This window comes from Electrona antarctica, assembly GCF_951216825.1.
Source record: "Electrona antarctica genome assembly, chromosome: 22".
In the NCBI taxonomy this organism is placed as follows: Eukaryota; Metazoa; Chordata; class Actinopteri; order Myctophiformes; family Myctophidae; genus Electrona; species Electrona antarctica.
In genome coordinates this window covers 391,034-413,533 of record NC_136805.1, presented here as the reverse complement: position 1 = coordinate 413,533, position 22,500 = coordinate 391,034, and the positions used below count along the sequence as shown (strand labels likewise).

General features: G+C 46.9%; 1 protein-coding gene across 1 annotated transcript in view; it reads left to right on the top strand.

Annotated features, from left to right (window-relative positions):
• Positions 1 to 22,500, top strand: part of arhgap27 (Rho GTPase activating protein 27) — a 103,058-nt gene that overhangs the window by 74,754 nt on the left and 5,804 nt on the right. The window contains exons 13-16 of the mRNA XM_079493607.1: positions 661 to 759; positions 6,324 to 6,420; positions 11,557 to 11,703; positions 16,479 to 16,577. Of these exons, the coding sequence (XP_079349733.1) occupies positions 661 to 759; positions 6,324 to 6,420; positions 11,557 to 11,703; positions 16,479 to 16,577 (442 nt within the window). The remainder of the gene's footprint in view (positions 1 to 660; positions 760 to 6,323; positions 6,421 to 11,556; positions 11,704 to 16,478; positions 16,578 to 22,500) is intronic.

Below are 22,500 nucleotides of genomic sequence, written 5' to 3'. Positions count from 1 at the left end.
TGTTCAATAGCACTGATTTATAGACCCACACACAGACTGGTGTTCAATAGCATTGATTTATAGACCCACACACAGACTGGTGTTCAATAGCATTGATTTATAGACCCACACACAGACTGGTGTTCAATAGCATTGATTTATAGACCCACACACAGACTGGTGTTCAATAGCACTGATTTATAGACCCACACACAGACTGGTGTTCAATAGCACTGATTTATAGACCCACACACAGACGTTTAAAGGGTGTTCAATAGCACTGATTTATAGACCCACACACAGACGTTTAAAGGGTGTTCTGTGTTAATAATGTAATGTGGTGTCTGTGTGTGGGTTTATAAAACAGTGCAGTGGTGTCCTCCAGACAGCAGAGACTGCTGGTGTTTATTCTGGGAATGAACAAAGTCACCATCCGACAGGATTAATAATGTCTTTCTCTCCTCAGCTGAAGAGTTAGTCTGGCATAGAGTTTAACATAATAATAATGTCTTTCTCTCCTCAGCTGAAGAGTTAGTCTGGCATAGAGTTTAATAATAATGTATTTCTCTCCTCAGCTGAAGAGATAGTCTGGCATAGAGTTTAATAATAATGTTGTGTCTCTCCTCAGCTGAAGAGTAAGTCTGGCATAGAGTTTAATAATAATGTTGTGTCTCTCCTCAGCTGAAGAGTAAGTCTGGCATAGAGTTCCTCATCCAGTACGACAACGACAGCATCATCAGTGACTGGCTCAAGGTCATAGTGGACACCATCCGACAGCTGGTAGGTCATAGGTCAAGGTCATAGTGGTCGTAGGTCATAGTGGTCGTAGGTCATAGGTCATAGGTCAAGGTCATAGTGGACACCATCCGACAGCTGGTAGGTCATAGGTCAAGGTCATAGGTCAAGGTCATAGTGGACACCATCCGACAGCTGGTAGGTCATAGGTCATAGGTCATAGGTCATAGTGGTTGTAGGTCATAGGTCATAGGTCATAGGTCATAGTGGACACCATCCGACAGCTGGTAGGTCATAGGTCAAGGTCATAGTGGTTATAGGTCATAGGTCATAGGTCAAGGTCATAGTGGACACCATCCGACAGCTGGTAGGAGGTTTATATACACCTTTAATCCACAGCGCTTTGCCTTCATTCACTGATGACAGGAAACCGTTCAAGGAAACCGTTCAAGGAAACCGTTCAAGGACACTTTGACACTATTTATTTGATATTGCTATCAGGAGTATCCGTTTTATTTTAAACTCACTGATGTTCTTGTGTGGTTGTGTTGACCAGCTGTAGCTCGTTGATGTGTCGTTGATGTGTTTAGGAGTATCAGGACCAGCTGTAGCTCGTTGATGTGTCGTTGATGTGTTTAGGAGTATCAGGACCAGCTGTAGCTCGTTGATGTGTTTAGGAGTATCAGGACCAGCTGTAGCTCGTTGATGTGTCGTTGATGTGTTTAGGAGTATCAGGACCAGCTGTAGCTCGTTGATGTGTTTAGGAGTATCAGGACCAGCTGTAGCTCGTTGATGTGTCGTTGATGTGTTTAGGAGTATCAGGACCAGCTGTAGCTCGTTGATGTGTCGTTGATGTGTTTAGGAGTATCAGGACCAGCTGTAACTCATTGATGTGTCGTTGATGTGTTTAGGCGTATCAGGACCAGCTGTAACTCGTTGATGTGTCGTTGATGTGTTTAGGAGTATCAGGACCAGCTGTAACTCATTGATGTGTCGTTGATGTGTTTAGGAGTATCAGGACCAGCTGTAGCTCGTTGATGTGTCGTTGATGTGTTTAGGAGTATCAGGACCAGCTGTAACTCATTGATGTGTCGTTGATGTGTTTAGGAGTATCAGGACCAGCTGTAACTCGTTGATGTGTCGTTGATGTGTTTAGGAGTATCAGGACCAGCTGTAGCTCGTTGATGTGTCGTTGATATGTTTAGGAGTATCAGGACCAGCTGTAACTCGTTGATGTGTCGTTGATGTGTTTAGGAGTATCAGGACCAGCTGTAGCTCATTGATGTGTCGTTGATGTGTTTAGGAGTATCAGGACCAGCTGTAGCTCGTTGATGTGTCGTTGATGTTTTTAGGAGTATCAACACCAGCTGTAACTCGTTGATGTGTTGTTGATGTGTTTAGGAGTATCAACACCAGCTGTAACTCGTTGATGTGTCGTTGATGTGTTTAGGAGTATCAGGACCAGCTGTAGCTCGTTGATGTGTTTAGGAGTATCAGGACCAGCTGTAGCTCATTGATGTGTCGTTGATGTGTTTAGGAGTATCAGGACCAGCTGTAGCTCATTGATGTGTTGTTGATGTGTTTAGGAGTATCAGGACCAGCTGTAGCTCATTGATGTGTCGTTGATGTGTTTAGGAGTATCAGGACCAGCTGTAGCTCATTGATGTGTCGTTGATGTGTTTAGGAGTATCAGGACCAGCTGTAGCTCGTTGATGTGTTTAGGAGTATCAAGACCAGCTGTAGCTTGTTGATGTGTTTAGGAGTATCAGGACCAGCTGTAACTCGTTGATGTGTCGTTGATGTGTTTAGGAGTATCAGGACCAGCTGTAGCTCGTTGATGTGTCGTTGATGTGTTTAGGAGTATCAGGACCAGCTGTAACTCGTTGATGTGTCGTTGATGTGTTTAGGAGTATCAGGACCAGCTGTAACTCGTTGATGTGTCGTTGATGTGTTTAGGAGTATCAGGACCAGCTGTAACTCGTTGATGTGTCGTTGATGTGTTTAGGAGTATCAGGACCAGCTGTAACTCGTTGATGTGTCGTTGATGTGTTTAGGAGTATCAGGAACAGCTGTAACTCGTTGATGTGTCGTTGATGTGTTTAGGAGTATCAGGACCAGCTGTAACTCGTTGATGTGTCGTTGATGTGTTTAGGAGTATCAGGACCAGCTGTAACTCATTGATGTGTCGTTGATGTGTTTAGGAGTATCAGGACCAGCTGTAGCTCATTGATGTGTCGTTGATGTGTTTAGGAGTATCAGGACCAGCTGTAACTCATTGATGTGTCGTTGATGTGTTTAGGAGTATCAGGACCAGCTGTAACTCATTGATGTGTCGTTGATGTGTTTAGGAGTATCAGGACCAGCTGTAACTCGTTGATGTGTCGTTGATGTGTTTAGGAGTATCAGGACCAGCTGTAACTCATTGATGTGTCGTTGATGTGTTTAGGAGTATCAGGACCAGCTGTAACTCGTTGATGTGTCGTTGATGTGTTTAGGAGTATCAGGACCAGCTGTAACTCGTTGATGTGTCGTTGATGTGTTTAGGAGTATCAGGACCAGCTGTAACTCATTGATGTGTCGTTGATGTGTTTAGGAGTATCAGGACCAGCTGTAACTCATTGATGTGTCGTTGATGTGTTTAGGAGTATCAGGACCAGCTGTAACTCGTTGATGTGTCGTTGATGTGTTTAGGAGTATCAGGACCAGCTGTAACTCGTTGATGTGTTTAGGAGTATCAGGACCAGCTGTAACTCGTTGATGTGTCGTTGATGTGTTTAGGAGTATCAGGACCAGCTGTAACTCGTTGATGTGTCGTTGATGTGTTTAGGAGTATCAGGACCAGCTGTAACTCGTTGATGTGTCGTTGATGTGTTTAGGAGTATCAGGACCAGCAGTAACTCGTTGATGTGTCGTTGATGTGTTTAGGAGTATCAGGACCAGCTGTAACTCGTTGATGTGTCGTTGATGTGTTTAGGAGTATCAGGACCAGCTGTAACTCGTTGATGTGTCGTTGATGTGTTTAGGAGTATCAGGACCAGCTGTAACTCATTGATGTGTCGTTGATGTGTTTAGGAGTATCAGGACCAGCTGTAGCTCGTTGATGTGTCGTTGATGTGTTTAGGAGTATCAGGACCAGCTGTAACTCATTGATGTGTCGTTGATGTGTTTAGGAGTATCAGGACCAGCTGTAGCTCGTTGATGTGTCGTTGATGTGTTTAGGAGTATCAGGACCAGCTGTAGCTCATTGATGTGTCGTTGATGTGTTTAGGAGTATCAGGACCAGCTGTAGCTCGTTGATGTGTTTAGGAGTATCAGGACCAGCTGTAACTCGTTGATGTGTCGTTGATGTGTTTAGGAGTATCAGGACCAGCTGTAACTCGTTGATGTGTCGTTGATGTGTTTAGGAGTATCAGGACCAGCTGTAACTCGTTGATGTGTCGTTGATGTGTTTAGGAGTATCAGGACCAGCTGTAGCTCATTGATGTGTCGTTGATGTGTTTAGGAGTATCAGGACCAGCTGTAGCTCATTGATGTGTCGTTGATGTGTTTAGGAGTATCAGGACCAGCTGTAGCTCGTTGATGTGTCGTTGATGTGTTTAGGAGTATCAGGACCAGCTGTAGCTCGTTGATGTGTCGTTGATGTGTTTCGGAGTATCAGGACCAGCTGTAACTCGTTGATGTGTCGTTGATGTGTTTAGGAGTATCAGGACCAGCAGTAACTCGTTGATGTGTCGTTGATGTGTTTAGGAGTATCAGGACCAGCTGTAACTCATTGATGTGTCGTTGATGTGTTTAGGAGTATCAGGACCAGCTGTAACTCGTTGATGTGTCGTTGATGTGTTTAGGAGTATCAGGACCAGCTGTAACTCGTTGATGTGTCGTTGATGTGTTTAGGAGTATCAGGACCAGCTGTAACTCGTTGATGTGTCGTTGATGTGTTTAGGAGTATCAGGACCAGCTGTAACTCGTTGATGTGTCGTTGATGTGTTTAGGAGTATCAGGACCAGCTGTAGCTCGTTGATGTGTCGCTGATGTGTTTAGGAGTATCAGGACCAGCTGTAACTCGTTGATGTGTCGTTGATGTGTTTAGGAGTATCAGGACCAGCTGTAACTCGTTGATGTGTCGTTGATGTGTTTAGGAGTATCAGGACCAGCTGTAGCTCATTGATGTGTCGTTGATGTGTTTAGGAGTATCAGGACCAGCTGTAACTCATTGATGTGTCGTTGATGTGTTTAGGAGTATCAGGACCAGCTGTAGCTCATTGATGTGTCGTTGATGTGTTTAGGAGTATCAGGACCAGCTGTAACTCATTGATGTGTCGTTGATGTGTTTAGGAGTATCAGGACCAGCTGTAGCTCATTGATGTGTTGTTGATGTGTTTAGGAGTATCAGGACCAGCTGTAACTCGTTGATGTGTCGTTGATGTGTTTAGGAGTATCAGGACCAGCTGTAACTCGTTGATGTGTCGTTGATGTGTTTAGGAGTATCAGGACCAGCTGTAACTCGTTGATGTGTCGTTGATGTGTTTAGGAGTATCAGGACCAGCTGTAACTCGTTGATGTGTCGTTGATGTGTTTAGGAGTATCAGGACCAGCTGTAACTCGTTGATGTGTCGTTGATGTGTTTAGGAGTATCAGGACCAGCTGTAGCTCGTTGATGTGTCGTTGATGTGTTTAGGAGTATCAGGACCAGCTGTAACTCGTTGATGTGTCGTTGATGTGTTTAGGAGTATCAGGACCAGCTGTAACTCGTTGATGTGTCGTTGATGTGTTTAGGAGTATCAGGACCAGCTGTAGCTCGTTGATGTGTCGTTGATGTGTTTAGGAGTATCAGGACCAGCTGTAACTCGTTGATGTGTCGTTGATGTGTTTAGGAGTATCAGGACCAGCTGTAACTCGTTGATGTGTCGTTGATGTGTTTAGGAGTATCAGGACCAGCTGTAGCTCGTTGATGTGTCGTTGATGTGTTTAGGAGTATCAGGACCAGCTGTACCTCATTGATGTGTCGTTGATGTGTTTAGGAGTATCAGGACCAGCTGTAGCTCATTGATGTGTCGTTGATGTGTTTAGGAGTATCAGGACCAGCTGTAACTCGTTGATGTGTCGTTGATGTGTTTAGGAGTATCAGGACCAGCTGTAACTCGTTGATGTGTCGTTGATGTGTTTAGGAGTATCAGGACCAGCTGTAACTCGTTGATGTGTCGTTGATGTGTTTAGGAGTATCAGGACCAGCTGTAACTCGTTGATGTGTCGTTGATGTGTTTAGGAGTATCAGGACCAGCTGTAACTCGTTGATGTGTCGTTGATGTGTTTAGGAGTATCAGGACCAGCTGTAACTCGTTGATGTGTTGTTGATGTGTTTAGGAGTATCAGGACCAGCTGTAGCTCGTTGATGTGTCGTTGATGTGTTTAGGAGTATCAGGACCAGCTGTAACTCGTTGATGTGTCGTTGATGTGTTTAGGAGTATCAGGACCAGCTGTAACTCGTTGATGTGTCGTTGATGTGTTTAGGAGTATCAGGACCAGCTGTAACTCGTTGATGTGTCGTTGATGTGTTTAGGAGTATCAGGACCAGCTGTAACTCATTGATGTGTCGTTGATGTGTTTAGGAGTATCAGGACCAGCAGTCGGAGGAGGAAGATGATCTGTATGCCCAGCTGGCAGACAGAGACGAGAGGCCTGTAGGAACTCTAGACAAGAGAAAAGGTAAGCTTTGGCTCCCCCCGGTGGTCACACCGTGTAAGAGCACACAGTGCACTACGTCAATGAGGCTGTTTCTTTCTGTCGCCGTGCCTTTCACCGTTCGTCTTAACGCCCAGACAAATAGTAAGAGAAATCTATGAAAATCTGGGAACTAAATCGTTACCAAGAAATTTCTTCACCAATGTGTTTCTAAAGGTGTCTAATAACATGTACTAAAAGTTTGAAATTCAACTCCTGTGGGAAATTGAGTTTATTAGCATAATATGTGACCATACCCATAACATCCTATATAAGGCAACAAAGTCCAAATTTCATCATTCTTTAAGTAACATGTGACATATGAAACTAGGGGGTTTGCATGATTCTGAATCCATTCCAAGCATTAGTTTTGCACAAAAACACTCCTTGGGAGGAAAACGGCCACACAAACGTGATGAGGTCAGCATATTTGGTCAAGTGGATATGGTCTAATTTAGCCCAAGGAGTGTTTTTTGTGCAAAACTAATGCTTGGAATGGATTCAGAATCATGAAATCACCCTAGTTTCATATGTCACATGCTACTTAAAGAATGATGAAATTTGGACTTTTTTGCCTTCTATAGGATGTTATGGGTATGGTCACATATTATGCTAATAAACTCAATTTCCCACAGGAGTTGAATTTCAAACTTTTAGTACATGTTATTAGACACCTTTAGAAACACATTGGTGAAGAAATTTCTTGGTAACGATTTAGTTCCCAGATTGGTCAAATACCTGATAAAATGCCCTTACTAAAAACAGATGGACTTCCTAAAAACCCCTTTTGGTGTTTTAAGCATTATGTTATACAGTACTTTAGCTAAAAATAGCAGATCTACAAGCTCATAGCGCGGCACCGAGTGGCGCGCTACGAGCTTGTAGATCTGCTATTTTTGAAAAATCGTGAAAATTTGGCACAAATTTCGAATATATATTCTTTCAGAGCGAACGTTTTTAACTCTAATCTTTGCTGGAACAACATATTTTGAGATTGGGCGTCGGCGGCCAAATACATATGATTCATAGGGTTTAACCCTGTGAGAACCACTGACATACTGTAGAAACAGGGTTTTAACCCTGTGAGAACCACTGACATACTGTAGAAACAGGGTTTTAACCCTGTGAGAACCACTGACATACTGTAGAAACAGGGTTTTAACCCTGTGAGAACAACTGACATACTGTAGAAACATAGGGTTTAACCCTGTGAGAACCACTGACATACTGTAGAAACAGGGTTTAACCCTGTGAGAACCACTGACATACTGTAGAAACAGGGTTTTAACCCTGTGAGAACCACTGACATACTGTAGAAACAGAGGGTTTAACCCTGTGAGAACCACTGACATACTGTAGAAACATAGGGTTTAACCCTGTGAGAACCACTGACATACTGTAGAAACAGAGGGTTTAACCCTGTGAGAACCACTGACATACTGTAGAAACAGAGGGTTTAACCCTGTGAGAACCACTGACATACTGTAGAAACAGAGGGTTTAACCCTGTGAGAACCACTGACATACTGTAGAAACAGAGGGTTTAACCCTGTGAGAACCACTGACATACTGTAGAAACAGAGGGTTTAACCCTGTGAGAACCACTGTCATACTGTAGAAACAGAGGGTTTAACCCTGTGAGAACCACTGACATACTGTAGAAACAGAGGGTTTAACCCTGTGAGAACCACTGACATACTGTAGAAACATAGGGTTTAACCCTGTGAGAACCACTGACATACTGTAGAAACAGAGGGTTTAACCCTGTGAGAACCACTGACATACTGTAGAAACAGAGGGTTTAACCCTGTGAGAACCACTGACATACTGTAGAAACAGGGTTTTAACCCTGTGAGAACCACTGACATAATGTAGAAACAGGGTTTTAACCCTGTGAGAACCACTGACATACTGTAGAAACATAGGGTTTTTCAGAAAACTGTTTAGAAGACATTTTGTAGAATCGTCCTCAGGTCCAAATGGGTTTAGTGGTATAAGGTTCAGATTGTTGGGTTTAGTGGTATGAGGTTCAGATTGTTTAGTGGTATGAGGTTCAGATTGTTGGGTTTAGTGGTATGAGGTTCAGATTGTTTAGTGGTATGAGGTTCAGATTGTTTAGTGGTATGAGGTTCAGATTGTTTAGTGGTATGAGGTTCAGATTGTTTAGTGGTATGAGGTTCAGATTGTTTAGTGGTATGAGGTTCAGATTGTTTAGTGGTATGAGGTTCAGATTGTTTAGTGGTATGAGGTTCAGATTGTTTAGTGGTATAAGGTTCAGATTGTTGGGTTTAGTGGTATGAGGTTCAGATTGTTTAGTGGTATGAGGTTCAGATTGTTGGGTTTAGTGGTATGAGGTTCAGATTGTTTAGTGGTATGAGGTTCAGATTGTTTAGTGGTATGAGGTTCAGATTGTTTAGTGGTATGAGGTTCAGATTGTTTAGTGGTATGAGGTTCAGATTGTTTAGTGGTATGAGGTTCAGATTGGTTTAGTGGTATGAGGTTCAGATTGTTTAGTGGTATGAGGTTCAGATTGGTTTAGTGGTATGAGGTTCAGATTGTTTAGTGGTATGAGGTTCAGATTGTTTAGTGGTATGAGGTTCAGATTGTTTAGTGGTATGAGGTTCAGATTGTTTAGTGGTATGAGGTTCAGATTGTTTAGTGGTATGAGGTTCAGATTGGTTTAGTGGTATGAGGTTCAGATTGTTTAGTGGTATGAGGTTCAGATTGGTTTAGTGGTATGAGGTTCAGATTGTTTAGTGGTATGAGGTTCAGATTGGTTTAGTGGTATGAGGTTCAGATTGTTTAGTGGTATGAGGTTCAGATTGGTTTAGTGGTATGAGGTTCAGATTGTTGGGTTTAGTGGTATGAGGTTCAGATTGTTTAGTGGTATGAGGTTCAGATTGTTTAGTGGTATGAGGTTCAGATTGTTTAGTGGTATGAGGTTCAGATTGTTTAGTGGTATGAGGTTCAGATTGGTTTAGTGGTATGAGGTTCAGATTGTTTAGTGGTATGAGGTTCAGATTGGTTTAGTGGTATGAGGTTCAGATTGTTTAGTGGTATGAGGTTCAGATTGTTTAGTGGTATGAGGTTCAGATTGGTTTAGTGGTATGAGGTTCAGATTGGTTTAGTGGTATGAGGTTCAGATTGTTTAGTGGTATGAGGTTCAGGTTTAGTGGTATGAGGTTCAGATTGGTTTAGTGGTATGAGGTTCAGATTGGTTTAGTGGTATGAGGTTCAGATTGGTTTAGTGGTATGAGGTTCAGATTGTTTAGTGGTATGAGGTTCAGATTGTTTAGTGGTATGAGGTTCAGATTGTTTACTGGTATGAGGTTCAGATTGTTTAGTGGTATGAGGTTCAGATTGTTTAGTGGTATGAGGTTCAGATTGGTTTAGTGGTATGAGGTTCAGATTGTTTAGTGGTATGAGGTTCAGATTGTTTAGTGGTATGAGGTTCAGATTGTTTAGTGGTATGAGGTTCAGATTGGTTTAGTGGTATGAGGTTCAGATTGTTTAGTGGTATGAGGTTCAGATTGGTTTAGTGGTATGAGGTTCAGATTGTTTAGTGGTATGAGGTTCAGATTGTTTAGTGGTATGAGGTTCAGATTGTTTAGTGGTATGAGGTTCAGATTGGTTTAGTGGTATGAGGTTCAGATTGTTTAGTGGTATGAGGTTCAGATTGTTTAGTGGTATGAGGTTCAGATTTGTTTAGTGGTATGAGGTTCAGATTGGTTTAGTGGTATGAGGTTCAGATTGTTTAGTGGTATGAGGTTCAGATTGTTTAGTGGTATGAGGTTCAGATTGTTTAGTGGTATGAGGTTCAGATTGTTTAGTGGTATGAGGTTCAGATTGGTTTAGTGGTATGAGGTTCAGATTGGTTTAGTGGTATGAGGTTCAGATTGTTTAGTGGTATGAGGTTCAGATTGGTTTAGTGGTATGAGGTTCAGATTGGTTTAGTGGTATGAGGTTCACATTGGTTTAGTGGTATGAGGTTCAGATTGGTTTAGTGGTATGAGGTTCAGATTGTTTAGTGGTATGAGGTTCAGATTGGTTTAGTGGTATGAGGTTCAGATTGGTTTAGTGGTATGAGGTTCAGATTGGTTTAGTGGTATGAGGTTCAGATTGGTTTAGTGGTATGAGGTTCAGATTGTTTAGTGGTATGAGGTTCAGATTGGTTTAGTGGTATGAGGTTCAGATTGGTTTAGTGGTATGAGGTTCAGATTGTTTAGTGGTATGAGGTTCAGATTGTTTAGTGGTATGAGGTTCAGATTGTTTAGTGGTATGAGGTTCAGATTGTTTAGTGGTATGAGGTTCAGATTGGTTTAGTGGTATGAGGTTCAGATTGGTTTAGTGGTATGAGGTTCAGATTGTTTAGTGGTATGAGGTTCAGATTGTTTAGTGGTATGAGGTTCAGATTGGTTTAGTGGTATGAGGTTCAGATTGGTTTAGTGGTATGAGGTTCAGATTGGTTTAGTGGTATGAGGTTCAGATTGGTTTAGTGGTATGAGGTTCAGATTGGTTTAGTGGTATGAGGTTCAGATTGTTTAGTGGTATGAGGTTCAGATTGTTTAGTAGTATGAGGTTCAGATTGGTTTAGTGGTATGAGGTTCAGATTGGTTTAGTGGTATGAGGTTCAGATTGTTTAGTGGTATGAGGTTCAGGTTTAGTGGTATGAGGTTCAGATTGTTTAGTGGTATGAGGTTCAGGTTTAGTGGTATGAGGTTCAGATTGGTTTAGTGGTATGAGGTTCAGATTGTTTAGTGGTATGAGGTTCAGATTGGTTTAGTGGTATGAGGTTCAGATTGTTTAGTGGTATGAGGTTCAGATTGTTTAGTGGTATGAGGTTCAGGTTTAGTGGTATGAGGTTCAGGTTTAGTGGTATGATGTTCAGATTGTTTAGTGGTATGAGGTTCAGATTGTTGGGTTTAGTGGTATGAGGTTCAGATTGTTGGGTTTAGTGGTATGAGGTTCAGATTGTTTAGTGGTATGAGGTTCAGATTGTTGGGTTTAGTGGTATGAGGTTCAGATTGTTGGGTTTAGTGGTATGAGGTTCAGGTTGATGGGTTTAGTGGTATGAGGTTCAGATTGTCGTGTCCGACCCCCGTGTGTCCGTCTGTCCACCCAGCGCCCACGTCCAGACAGAGTGTCCAGGGCAGCAGCGGCCATCCCTTGGTCGGAGAGACGGAACAGAAGAAGGTCAGGACCAAGCTGATCAAGTTCCTGATGAAAAGACCCACCATGCAGAGCCTCAAGGATAAAGGTTACATCAGAGGTAGGTAGAGACCCCCCATGCAGAGCTTCAAGGATAAAGGTTACATCAGAGGTAGGTAGAGACCCCCCATGCAGAGCTTCAAGGATAAAGGTTACATCAGAGGTAGGTAGAGACCCCCCCCCCATGCAGAGCTTCAAGGATAAAGGTTACATCAGAGGTAGGTAGAGACCCCCCATGCAGAGCTTCAAGGATAAAGGTTACATCAGAGGTAGGTAGAGACCCCCCATGCAGAGCTTCAAGGATAAAGGTTACATCAGAGGTAGGTAGAGACCCCCCATGCAGAGCCTCAAGGATAAAGGTTACATCAGAGGTAGGTAGAGACCCCCCATGCAGAGCTTCAAGGATAAAGGTTACATCAGAGGTAGGTAGAGACCCCCATGCAGAGCTTCAAGGATAAAGGTTACATCAGAGGTAGGTAGAGACCCCCCATACAGAGCTTCAAGGATAAAGGTTACATCAGAGGTAGGTAGAGACCCCCCATGCAGAACCTCAAGGATAAAGGTTACATCAGAGGTAGGTAGAGACCCTCCATGCAGAGCTTCAAGGATAAAGGTTACATCAGAGGTAGGTAGAGACCCCCCATGCAGAGCTTCAAGGATAAAGGTTACATCAGAGGTAGGTAGAGACCCCCCATGCAGAGCTTCAAGGATAAAGGTTACATCAGAGGTAGGTAGAGACCCCCCATGCAGAGCTTCAAGGATAAAGGTTACATCAGAGGTAGGTAGAGACCCCCCATGCAGAGCTTCAAGGATAAAGGTTACATCAGAGGTAGGTAGAGACCCCCCCCCATGCAGAGCTTCAAGGATAAAGGTTACATCAGAGGTAGGTAGAGACCCCCCATGCAGAGCTTCAAGGATAAAGGTTACATCAGAGGTAGGTAGAGACCCCCCATACAGAGCTTCAAGGATAAAGGTTACATCAGAGGTAGGTAGAGACCCCCCATGCAGAACCTCAAGGATAAAGGTTACATCAGAGGTAGGTAGAGACCCCCCATGCAGAGCTTCAAGGATAAAGGTTACATCAGAGGTAGGTAGAGACCCCCCATGCAGAGCTTCAAGGATAAAGGTTACATCAGAGGTAGGTAGAGACCCCCCATGCAGAACCTCAAGGATAAAGGTTACATCAGAGGTAGGTAGAGACCCCCCATGCAGAGCTTCAAGGATAAAGGTTACATCAGAGGTAGGTAGAGACCCCCCATGCAGAACCTCAAGGATAAAGGTTACATCAGAGGTAGGTAGAGACCCCCCCCCCATGCAGAGCTTCAAGGATAAAGGTTACATCAGAGGTAGGTAGAGACCCTCCATGCAGAGCTTCAAGGATAAAGGTTACATCAGAGGTAGGTAGAGACCCCCCATGCAGAGCTTCAAGGATAAAGGTTACATCAGAGGTAGGTAGAGACCCTCCTCAAGGATAAAGGTTACATCAGAGGTATAAAGATCAGTCCCTCAGGAGTCTCTAAGACCCACCGTCAGTCTCGCGTCGCCAGACTGTTGCCTCTCGCAAGTGTTCAGATGCTTCCGTCATACAGTCTGGAGCAACGGAAGCTCTGAAATATAAATGCTTCCGTCATACAGTCTGGAGCAACGGAAGCTCTGAAATATAAATGCTTCCGTCATACAGTCGGGAGCAACGGAAGCTCTGATCACAAGTAAAATATAAATGCTTCCGTCATACAGTCTGGAGCAACGGAAGCTCTGATCATGATTTAATATAAATGCTTCCGTCATACAGTCTGGAGCAACGGAAGCTCTGATCATGAGTAAAATATAAATGCTTCCGTCATACAGTCTGGAGCAACGGAAGCTCTGATCACAAGTAAAATATAAATGCTTCCGTCATACAGTATGGAGCAACGGAAGCTCTGATCATGAGTAAAATATAAATGCTTCCGTCATACAGTCTGGAGCAACGGAAGCTCTGATCACAAGTAAAATATAAATGCTTCCGTCATACAGTCTGGAGCAACGGAAGCTCTGATCACAAGTAAAATATAAATGCTTCCGTCGTACAGTCTGGAGCAACGGAAGCTCTGATCATGAGTAAAATATAAATGCTTCCGTCATACAGTCTGGAGCAACGGAAGCTCTGATCACAAGTAAAATATAAATGCTTCCGTCATACAGTCTGGAGCAACGGAAGCTCTGATCATGAGTAAAATATAAATGCTTCCGTCATACAGTCTGGAGCAACGGAAGCTCTGATCACAAGTAAAATATAAATGCTTCCGTCATACAGTCTGGAGCAACGGAAGCTCTGATCACAAGTAAAATATAAATGCTTCCGTCGTACAGTCTGGAGCAACGGAAGCTCTGATCATGAGTAAAATATAAATGCTTCCGTCATACAGTCTGGAGCAACGGAAGCTCTGATCACAAGTAAAATTTAAATGCTTCCGTCATACAGTCTGGAGCAACGGAAGCTCTGATCACAAGTAAAATATAAATGCTTCCGTCGTACAGTCTGGAGCAACGGAAGCTCTGATCATGAGTAAAATATAAATGCTTCCGTCATACAGTCTGGAGCAACGGAAGCTCTGATCATGAGTAAAATATAAATGCTTCCGTCATACAGTCTGGAGCAACGGAAGCTCTGATCATGAGTCAAATATAAATGCTTCCGTCGTACAGTCTGGAGCAACGGAAGCTCTGATCACAAGTAAAATATAAATGCTTCCGTCATACAGTCTGGAGCAACGGAAGCTCTGATCATGAGTAAAATATAAATGCTTCCGTCATACAGTCTGGAGCAACGGAAGCTCTGATCATGAGTAAAATATAATTGCTTCCGTCATACAGTCTGGAGCAACGGAAGCTCTGATCATGAGTCAAATATAAATGCTTCCGTCGTACAGTCTGGAGCAACGGAAGCTCTGATCATGAGTCAAATATAAATGCTTCCGTCATACAGTCTGGAGCAACGGAAGCTCTGATTATGAGTAAAATATAAATGCTTCCGTCATACAGTCTGGAGCAACGGAAGCTCTGATCATGAGTCAAATATAAATGCTTCCGTCGTACAGTCTGGAGCAACGGAAGCTCTGATCATGAGTAAAATATAAATGCTTCCGTCATGCGTCATACAGTCTGGAGCAACGGAAGCTCTGATCATGAGTAAAATATAAATGCTTCTGTCGTACAGTCTGGAGCAACGGAAGCTCTGATCATGAGTAAAATATAAATGCTTCCGTCATACAGTCTGGAGCAACGGAAGCTCTGATCATGAGTAAAATATAAATGCTTCCGTCATACAGTCTGGAGCAACGGAAGCTCTGATCATGAGTAAAATATAAATGCTTCCGTCATACAGTCTGGAGCAACGGAAGCTCTGATCATGAGTAAAATATAAATGCTTCCGTCATACAGTCTGGAGCAACGGAAGCTCTGATCACGAGTAAAATATAAATGCTTCCGTCATACAGTCTGGAGCAACGGAAGCTCTGATCATGAGTAAAATATAAATGCTTCCATCGTACAGTCTGGAGCAACGGAAGATCTGATCATGAGTAAAATATAAAGTGGAGACTCCTCTCTGCTTCCATTTCATCTTTACAGTTGCGCAATTTTATCCTAATATGAATAGAAATCATCTAAGCATATATAACTATTTAAAAATAAAGGTGTAGTTCCACACCTTTATAGGACTCTCCCTAGACACCATGTAATAAAGCAATAAGCCACGAGAGGTCTCAGGTTACCAGGTATTTTACAGTGGGAGGCGTAGGCAGACCCGACGCGCAGCGGAGGGTCTCCAACCCCCCAGCCATTGTAAAATACCCGGTAAGCTGAGACCTCTCGTGGCTTATTGCTTTTCTAAAACGTATAGCAATATTAACCTCATAAAACTATTAAATTCACAAAAGTAGCTACGCTTTGCGCCACCAGAGCGAGCCACATCACTTCCTTGTTTTGCTCAGCAAATAGGCTATGTGACGGGAGAATAGCGCTTGATGTCTTTACGGGGCTGCCTGGAGCCACACATTCACAGTCATATGAGTGCGGGCGGTGCTTAGACTCTGCAGGATGATACAAAGTGATTGTGGATTATCGGTGAAATTTACAACGGTCACGTGACGGTATCCAGCCAATCAGAATCAAGTATTGGGACTAACCGTTTTAGAATTGTTTCTCTCTCTCTCTCTCTCTCTAGAGTGTTAATGTCTCTGTCTCTCTCTCTCTGTAGACAATGTGTTTGGCTGTCCCCTCGCCACACTGTGTGCTCAGGAGAGAAGCACCTCTCTCTCTCTCTCTCTCTCTCTGTCTCTCTCTAGAGTGTTAATGTCTCTCTCTCTCTCTCTCTCTCTCTCTCTCTCTCTCTCTGTCTCTCTCTAGAGTGTTAATGTCTCTCTCTCTCTCTCTCTGTAGACAATGTGTTTGGCTGTCCCCTCGACACACTGTGTGCTCAGGAGAGAAGCACCTCTCTCTCTCTCTCTCTCTCTCTCTCTCTCTCTGTCTCTCTCTAGAGTGTTAATGTCTCTCTCTCTCTCTCTCTCTCTCTCTCTCTCTCTCTCTCTCTCTCTCTCTCTGTCTCTCTCTAGAGTGTTAATGTCTCTCTCTCTCTCTCTGTAGACAATGTGTTTGGCTGTCCCCTCGCCACACTGTGTGCTCAGGAGAGAAGCACCTCTCTCTCTCTCTCTCTCTCTCTCTCTCTCTCTCTCTCTCTGTCTCTCTCTAGAGTGTTAATGTCTCTCTCTCTCTCTCTCTCTCTCTCTCTCTCTCTCTCTCTCTCTCTCTCTCTCTCTCTCTAGAGTGTTAATGTCTCTCTCTCTCTCTCTGTAGACAATGTGTTTGGCTGTCCCCTCGCCACACTGTGTGCTCAGGAGAGAAGCACCGTGCCCAGCTTCGTGGAGAAATGCATCAACGCCGTGGAAACCAGAGGTAAACCTTCCTACAACTAGACCTGTACGTGTCTGTCGGCCACCGGCCTACTATAGAAACTAGACCTGTACGTGCCCGTCGGCCACCGGCCTACTATAGAAACTAGACCTGTACGTGCCCGTCGGACACCGGCCTACTATAGAAACTAGACCTGTACGTGCCCGTCGGCCACCGGTCTACTATAGAAACTAGACCTGTACGTGTCTGTCGGCCACCGGCCTACTATAGAAACTAGACCTGTACGTGCCCGTCGGCCACCGGCCTACTATAGAAACTAGACCTGTACGTGCCCGTCGGACACCGGTCTACTATAGAAACTAGACCTGTACGTGCCCGTCGGCCACCGGCCTACTATAGAAACTAGACCTGTACGTGTCTGTCGGCCACCGGCCTACTATAGAAACTAGACCTGTACGTGCCCGTCGGACACCGGTCTACTATAGAAACTAGACCTGTACGTGTCTGTCGGCCACCAGCCTACTATAGAAACTAGACCTGTACGTGCCCGTCGGCCACCAGCCTACTATAGAAACTAGACCTGTACGTGTCTGTCGGCCACCGGCCTACTATAGAAACTAGACCTGTACGTGCCCGTCGGCCACCGGTCTACTATAGAAACTAGACCTGTACGTGCCCGTCGGCCACCGGCCTACTATAGAAACTAGACCTGTACGTGCCCGTCGGCCACCGGCCTACTATAGAAACTAGACCTGTACGTGTCTGTCGGCCACCGGCCTACTATAGAAACTAGACCTGTACGTGCCCGTCGGCCACCGGTCTACTATAGAAACTAGACCTGTACGTGCCCGTCGGACACCGGCCTACTATAGAAACTAGACCTGTACGTGCCCGTCGGCCACCGGCCTACTATAGAAACTAGACCTGTACGTGCCCGTCGGCCACCGGCCTACTATAGAAACTAGACCTGTACGTGCCCGTCGGCCACCGGCCTGCTTGAGAACGATGCAACTTTGGAACCTAATAATACCCGTTGTCAACTTGTCATAGCACCCGTTTTAACTGTCTGTCTGTGTCCCACATGGAGATCTCTGTATCTGTCTGTCTGTGTCCCACATGGAGATCTCTGTATCTGCCTGTCTGTGTCCCACATGGAGATCTCTGTATCTGTCTGTCTGTGTCCCACATGGAGATCTCTGTATCTGTCTGTCTGTGTCCCACATGGAGATCTCTGTATCTGTCTGTCTGTGTCCCACATGGAGATCTCTGTATCTGCCTGTCTGTGTCCCACATGGAGATCTCTGTATCTGCCTGTGTCTGAAGAGGGCAAACTGACTAACTATGAAAAGTGGACTGGTTAAGTAGGCTAATCAATTGTCAGGTGTGGGGTTGCCATGGCAATCAATTGGCTGAGGCAGAGGCTGGACATTGCACAGGTGAGGGGATTTAGGCCCACTGGCAGAGCCTGACCAGGTGAGAGGAGTTGGCCTCATTAGGCCCACTGGCAGAGCCTGACCAGGTGAGAGGAGTTGGCCTCATTAGGCCCACTGGCAGAGCCTGACCAGGTGAGAGGAGTTGGCCTCATTAGGCCCACTGGCAGAGCCTGACCAGGTGAGAGGAGTTGGCCTCATTAGGCCCACTGGCAGAGCCTGACCAGGTGAGAGGAGTTGGCCTCATTAGGCCCACTGGCAGAGCCTGACCAGGTGAGAGGAGTTGGCCTCATTAGGCCCACTGGCAGAGCCTGACCAGGTGAGAGGAGTTGGCCTCATTAGGCCCACTGGCAGAGCCTGACCAGGTGAGAGGAGTTGGCCTCATTAGGCCCACTGGCAGAGCCTGACCAGGTGAGAGGAGTTGGCCTCATTAGGCCCACTGGCAGAGCCTGACCAGGTGAGAGGAGTTGGCCTCATTAGGCCCACTGGCAGAGCCTGACCAGGTGAGAGGAGTTGGCCTCATTAGGCCCACTGGCAGAGCCTGACCAGGTGAGAGGAGTTGGCCTCATTAGGCCCACTGGCAGAGCCTGACCAGGTGAGAGGAGTTGGCCTCATTAGGCCCACTGGCAGAGCCTGACCAGGTGAGAGGAGTTGGCCTCATTAGGCCCACTGGCAGAGCCTGACCAGGTGAGAGGAGTTGGCCTCATTAGGCCCACTGGCAGAGCCTGACCAGGTGAGAGGAGTTGGCCTCATTAGGCCCACTGGCAGAGCCTGACCAGGTGAGAGGAGTTGGCCTCATTAGGCCCACTGGCAGAGCCTGACCAGGTGAGAGGAGTTGGCCTCATTAGGCCCACTGGCAGAGCCTGACCAGGTGAGAGGAGTTGGCCTCATTAGGCCCACTGGCAGAGCCTGACCAGGTGAGAGGAGTTGGCCTCATTAGGCCCACTGGCAGAGCCTGACCAGGTGAGAGGAGTTGGCCTCATTAGGCCCACTGGCAGAGCCTGACCAGGTGAGAGGAGTTGGCCTCATTAGGCCCACTGGCAGAGCCTGACCAGGTGAGAGGAGTTGGCCTCATTAGGCCCACTGGCAGAGCCTGACCAGGTGAGAGGAGTTGGCCTCATTAGGCCCACTGGCAGAGCCTGACCAGGTGAGAGGAGTTGGCCTCATTAGGCCCACTGGCAGAGCCTGACCAGGTGAGAGGAGTTGGCCTCATTAGGCCCACTGGCAGAGCCTGACCAGGTGAGAGGAGTTGGCCTCATTAGGCCCACTGGCAGAGCCTGACCAGGTGAGAGGAGTTGGCCTCATTAGGCCCACTGGCAGAGCCTGACCAGGTGAGAGGAGTTGGCCTCATTAGGCCCACTGGCAGAGCCTGACCAGGTGAGAGGAGTTGGCCTCATTAGGCCCACTGGCAGAGCCTGACCAGGTGAGAGGAGTTGGCCTCATTAGGCCCACCCAGAGCCTGACCAGGTGAGAGGAGTTGGCCTCATTAGGCCCACTGGCAGAGCCTGACCAGGTGAGAGGAGTTGGCCTCATTAGGCCCACTGGCAGAGCCTGACCAGGTGAGAGGAGTTGGCCTCATTAGGCCCACTGGCAGAGCCTGACCAGGTGAGAGGAGTTGGCCTCATTAGGCCCACCCAGAGCCTGACCAGGTGAGAGGAGTTGGCCTCATTAGGCCCACCCAGAGCCTGACCAGGTGAGAGGAGTTGGCCTCATTAGGCCCACTGGCAGAGCCTGACCAGGTGAGAGGAGTTGGCCTCATTAGGCCCACCCAGAGCCTGACCAGGTGAGAGGAGTTGGCCTCATTAGGCCCACTGGCAGAGCCTGACCAGGTGAGAGGAGTTGGCCTCATTAGGCCCACTGGCAGAGCCTGACCAGGTGAGAGGAGTTGGCCTCATTAGGCCCACCCAGAGCCTGACCAGGTGAGAGGAGTTGGCCTCATTAGGCCCACTGGCAGAGCCTGACCAGGTGAGAGGAGTTGGCCTCATTAGGCCCACCCAGAGCCTGACCAGGTGAGAGGAGTTGGCCTCATTAGGCCCACTGGCAGAGCCTGACCAGGTGAGAGGAGTTGGCCTCATTAGGCCCACCCAGAGCCTGACCAGGTGAGAGGAGTTGGCCTCATTAGGCCCACTGGCAGAGCCTGACCAGGTGAGAGGAGTTGGCCTCATTAGGCCCACCCAGAGCCTGACCAGGTGAGAGGAGTTGGCCTCATTAGGCCCACTGGCAGAGCCTGACCAGGTGAGAGGAGTTGGCCTCATTAGGCCCACTGGCAGAGCCTGACCAGGTGAGAGGAGTTGGCCTCATTAGGCCCACTGGCAGAGCCTGACCAGGTGAGAGGAGTTGGCCTCATTAGGCCCACCCAGAGCCTGACCAGGTGAGAGGAGTTGGCCTCATTAGGCCCACTGGCAGAGCCTGACCAGGTGAGAGGAGTTGGCCTCATTAGGCCCACCCAGAGCCTGACCAGGTGAGAGGAGTTGGCCTCATTAGGCCCACTGGCAGAGCCTGACCAGGTGAGAGGAGTTGGCCTCATTAGGCCCACCCAGAGCCTGACCAGGTGAGAGGAGTTGGCCTCATTAGGCCCACTGGCAGAGCCTGACCAGGTGAGAGGAGTTGGCCTCATTAGGCCCACCCAGAGCCTGACCAGGTGAGAGGAGTTGGCCTCATTAGGCCCACCCAGAGCCTGACCAGGTGAGAGGAGTTGGCCTCATTAGGCCCACCCAGAGCCTGACCAGGTGAGAGGAGTTGGCCTCATTAGGCCCACCCAGAGCCTGACCAGGTGAGAGGAGTTGGCCTCATTAGGCCCACCCAGAGCCTGACCAGGTGAGAGGAGTTGGCCTCATTAGGCCCACCCAGAGCCTGACCAGGTGAGAGGAGTTGGCCTCATTAGGCCCACTGGCAGAGCCTGACCAGGTGAGAGGAGTTGGCCTCATTAGGCCCACTGGCAGAGCCTGACCAGGTGAGAGGAGTTGGCCTCATTAGGCCCACTGGCAGAGCCTGACCAGGTGAGAGGAGTTGGCCTCATTAGGCCCACCCAGAGCCTGACCAGGTGAGAGGAGTTGGCCTCATTAGGCCCACTGGCAGAGCCTGACCAGGTGAGAGGAGTTGGCCTCATTAGGCCCACCCAGAGCCTGACCAGGTGAGAGGAGTTGGCCTCATTAGGCCCACTGGCAGAACCTGACCAGGTGAGAGGAGTTGGCCTCATTAGGCCCACCCAGAGCCTGACCAGGTGAGAGGAGTTGGCCTCATTAGGCCCACTGGCAGAGCCTGACCAGGTGAGAGGAGTTGGCCTCATTAGGCCCACCCAGAGCCTGACCAGGTGAGAGGAGTTGGCCTCATTAGGCCCACCCAGAGCCTGACCAGGTGAGAGGAGTTGGCCTCATTAGGCCCACCCAGAGCCTGACCAGGTGAGAGGAGTTGGCCTCATTAGGCCCACCCAGAGCCTGACCAGGTGAGATGAGTTGGCCTCATTAGGCCCACCCAGAGCCTGACCAGGTGAGAGGAGTTGGCCTCATTAGGCCCACCCAGAGCCTGACCAGGTGAGAGGAGTTGGCCTCATTAGGCCCACCCAGAGCCTGACCAGGTGAGAGGAGTTGGCCTCATTAGGCCCACCCAGAGCCTGACCAGGTGAGAGGAGTTGGCCTCATTAGGCCCACTGGCAGAGCCTGACCAGGTGAGAGGAGTTGGCCTCATTAGGCCCACTGGCAGAGCCTGACCAGGTGAGAGGAGTTGGCCTCATTAGGCCCACTGGCAGAGCCTGACCAGGTGAGAGGAGTTGGCCTCATTAGGCCCACTGGCAGAGCCTGACCAGGTGAGAGGAGTTGGCCTCATTAGGCCCACCCAGAGCCACCAGAGCCTCTTGTGGTATTTTAACATTTTGTGTTTTTTTTCTTTTGTAAATGAACGTCCTACTTGATCATACTACAGCGTCACACAAAAGCAACACAAGTATCAGATCTACATGCTTGTAGATCTACAAGCTTGTAGATCTACAAGCTTGTAGATCTACGATCAGCAGATCAGCAGTTTGGACCATTCCACCCGACGGAGACGACTCTTTGCTCCATCGCGCCACGAAGCGACAGATCTGGCTTTACTTAGTGTGTTAGAATATTAACCCTAACCTAACTAACCCTAACTAACCCTAACTAACCTAACTAACCCTAACCCTTTACTTAGTGTGTTAGAATATTAACCCTAACCTAACTAACCCTAACCCTTTACTTAGTGTGTTAGAATATTAACCCTAACCTAACTAACCCTAACTAACCCTAACTAACCTAACTAACCCTAACCCTTTACTTAGTGTGTTAGAATATTAACCCTAACCTAACTAACCCTAACTAACCCTAACTAACCTAACTAACCCTAACCCTTTACTTAGTGTGTTAGAATATTATGGTGAAGGACAGCTGTTGTTTTTGGCAGCGCATTTAGATTTTAGCTTCAGTCGTAGTCTCTCTTGAATAGTTTTCATTTAGTTTTAGTCACATTTTAGTCACCTGGATAGTCTACCTAGTCTACCTGGTTAGTCTAGTTTT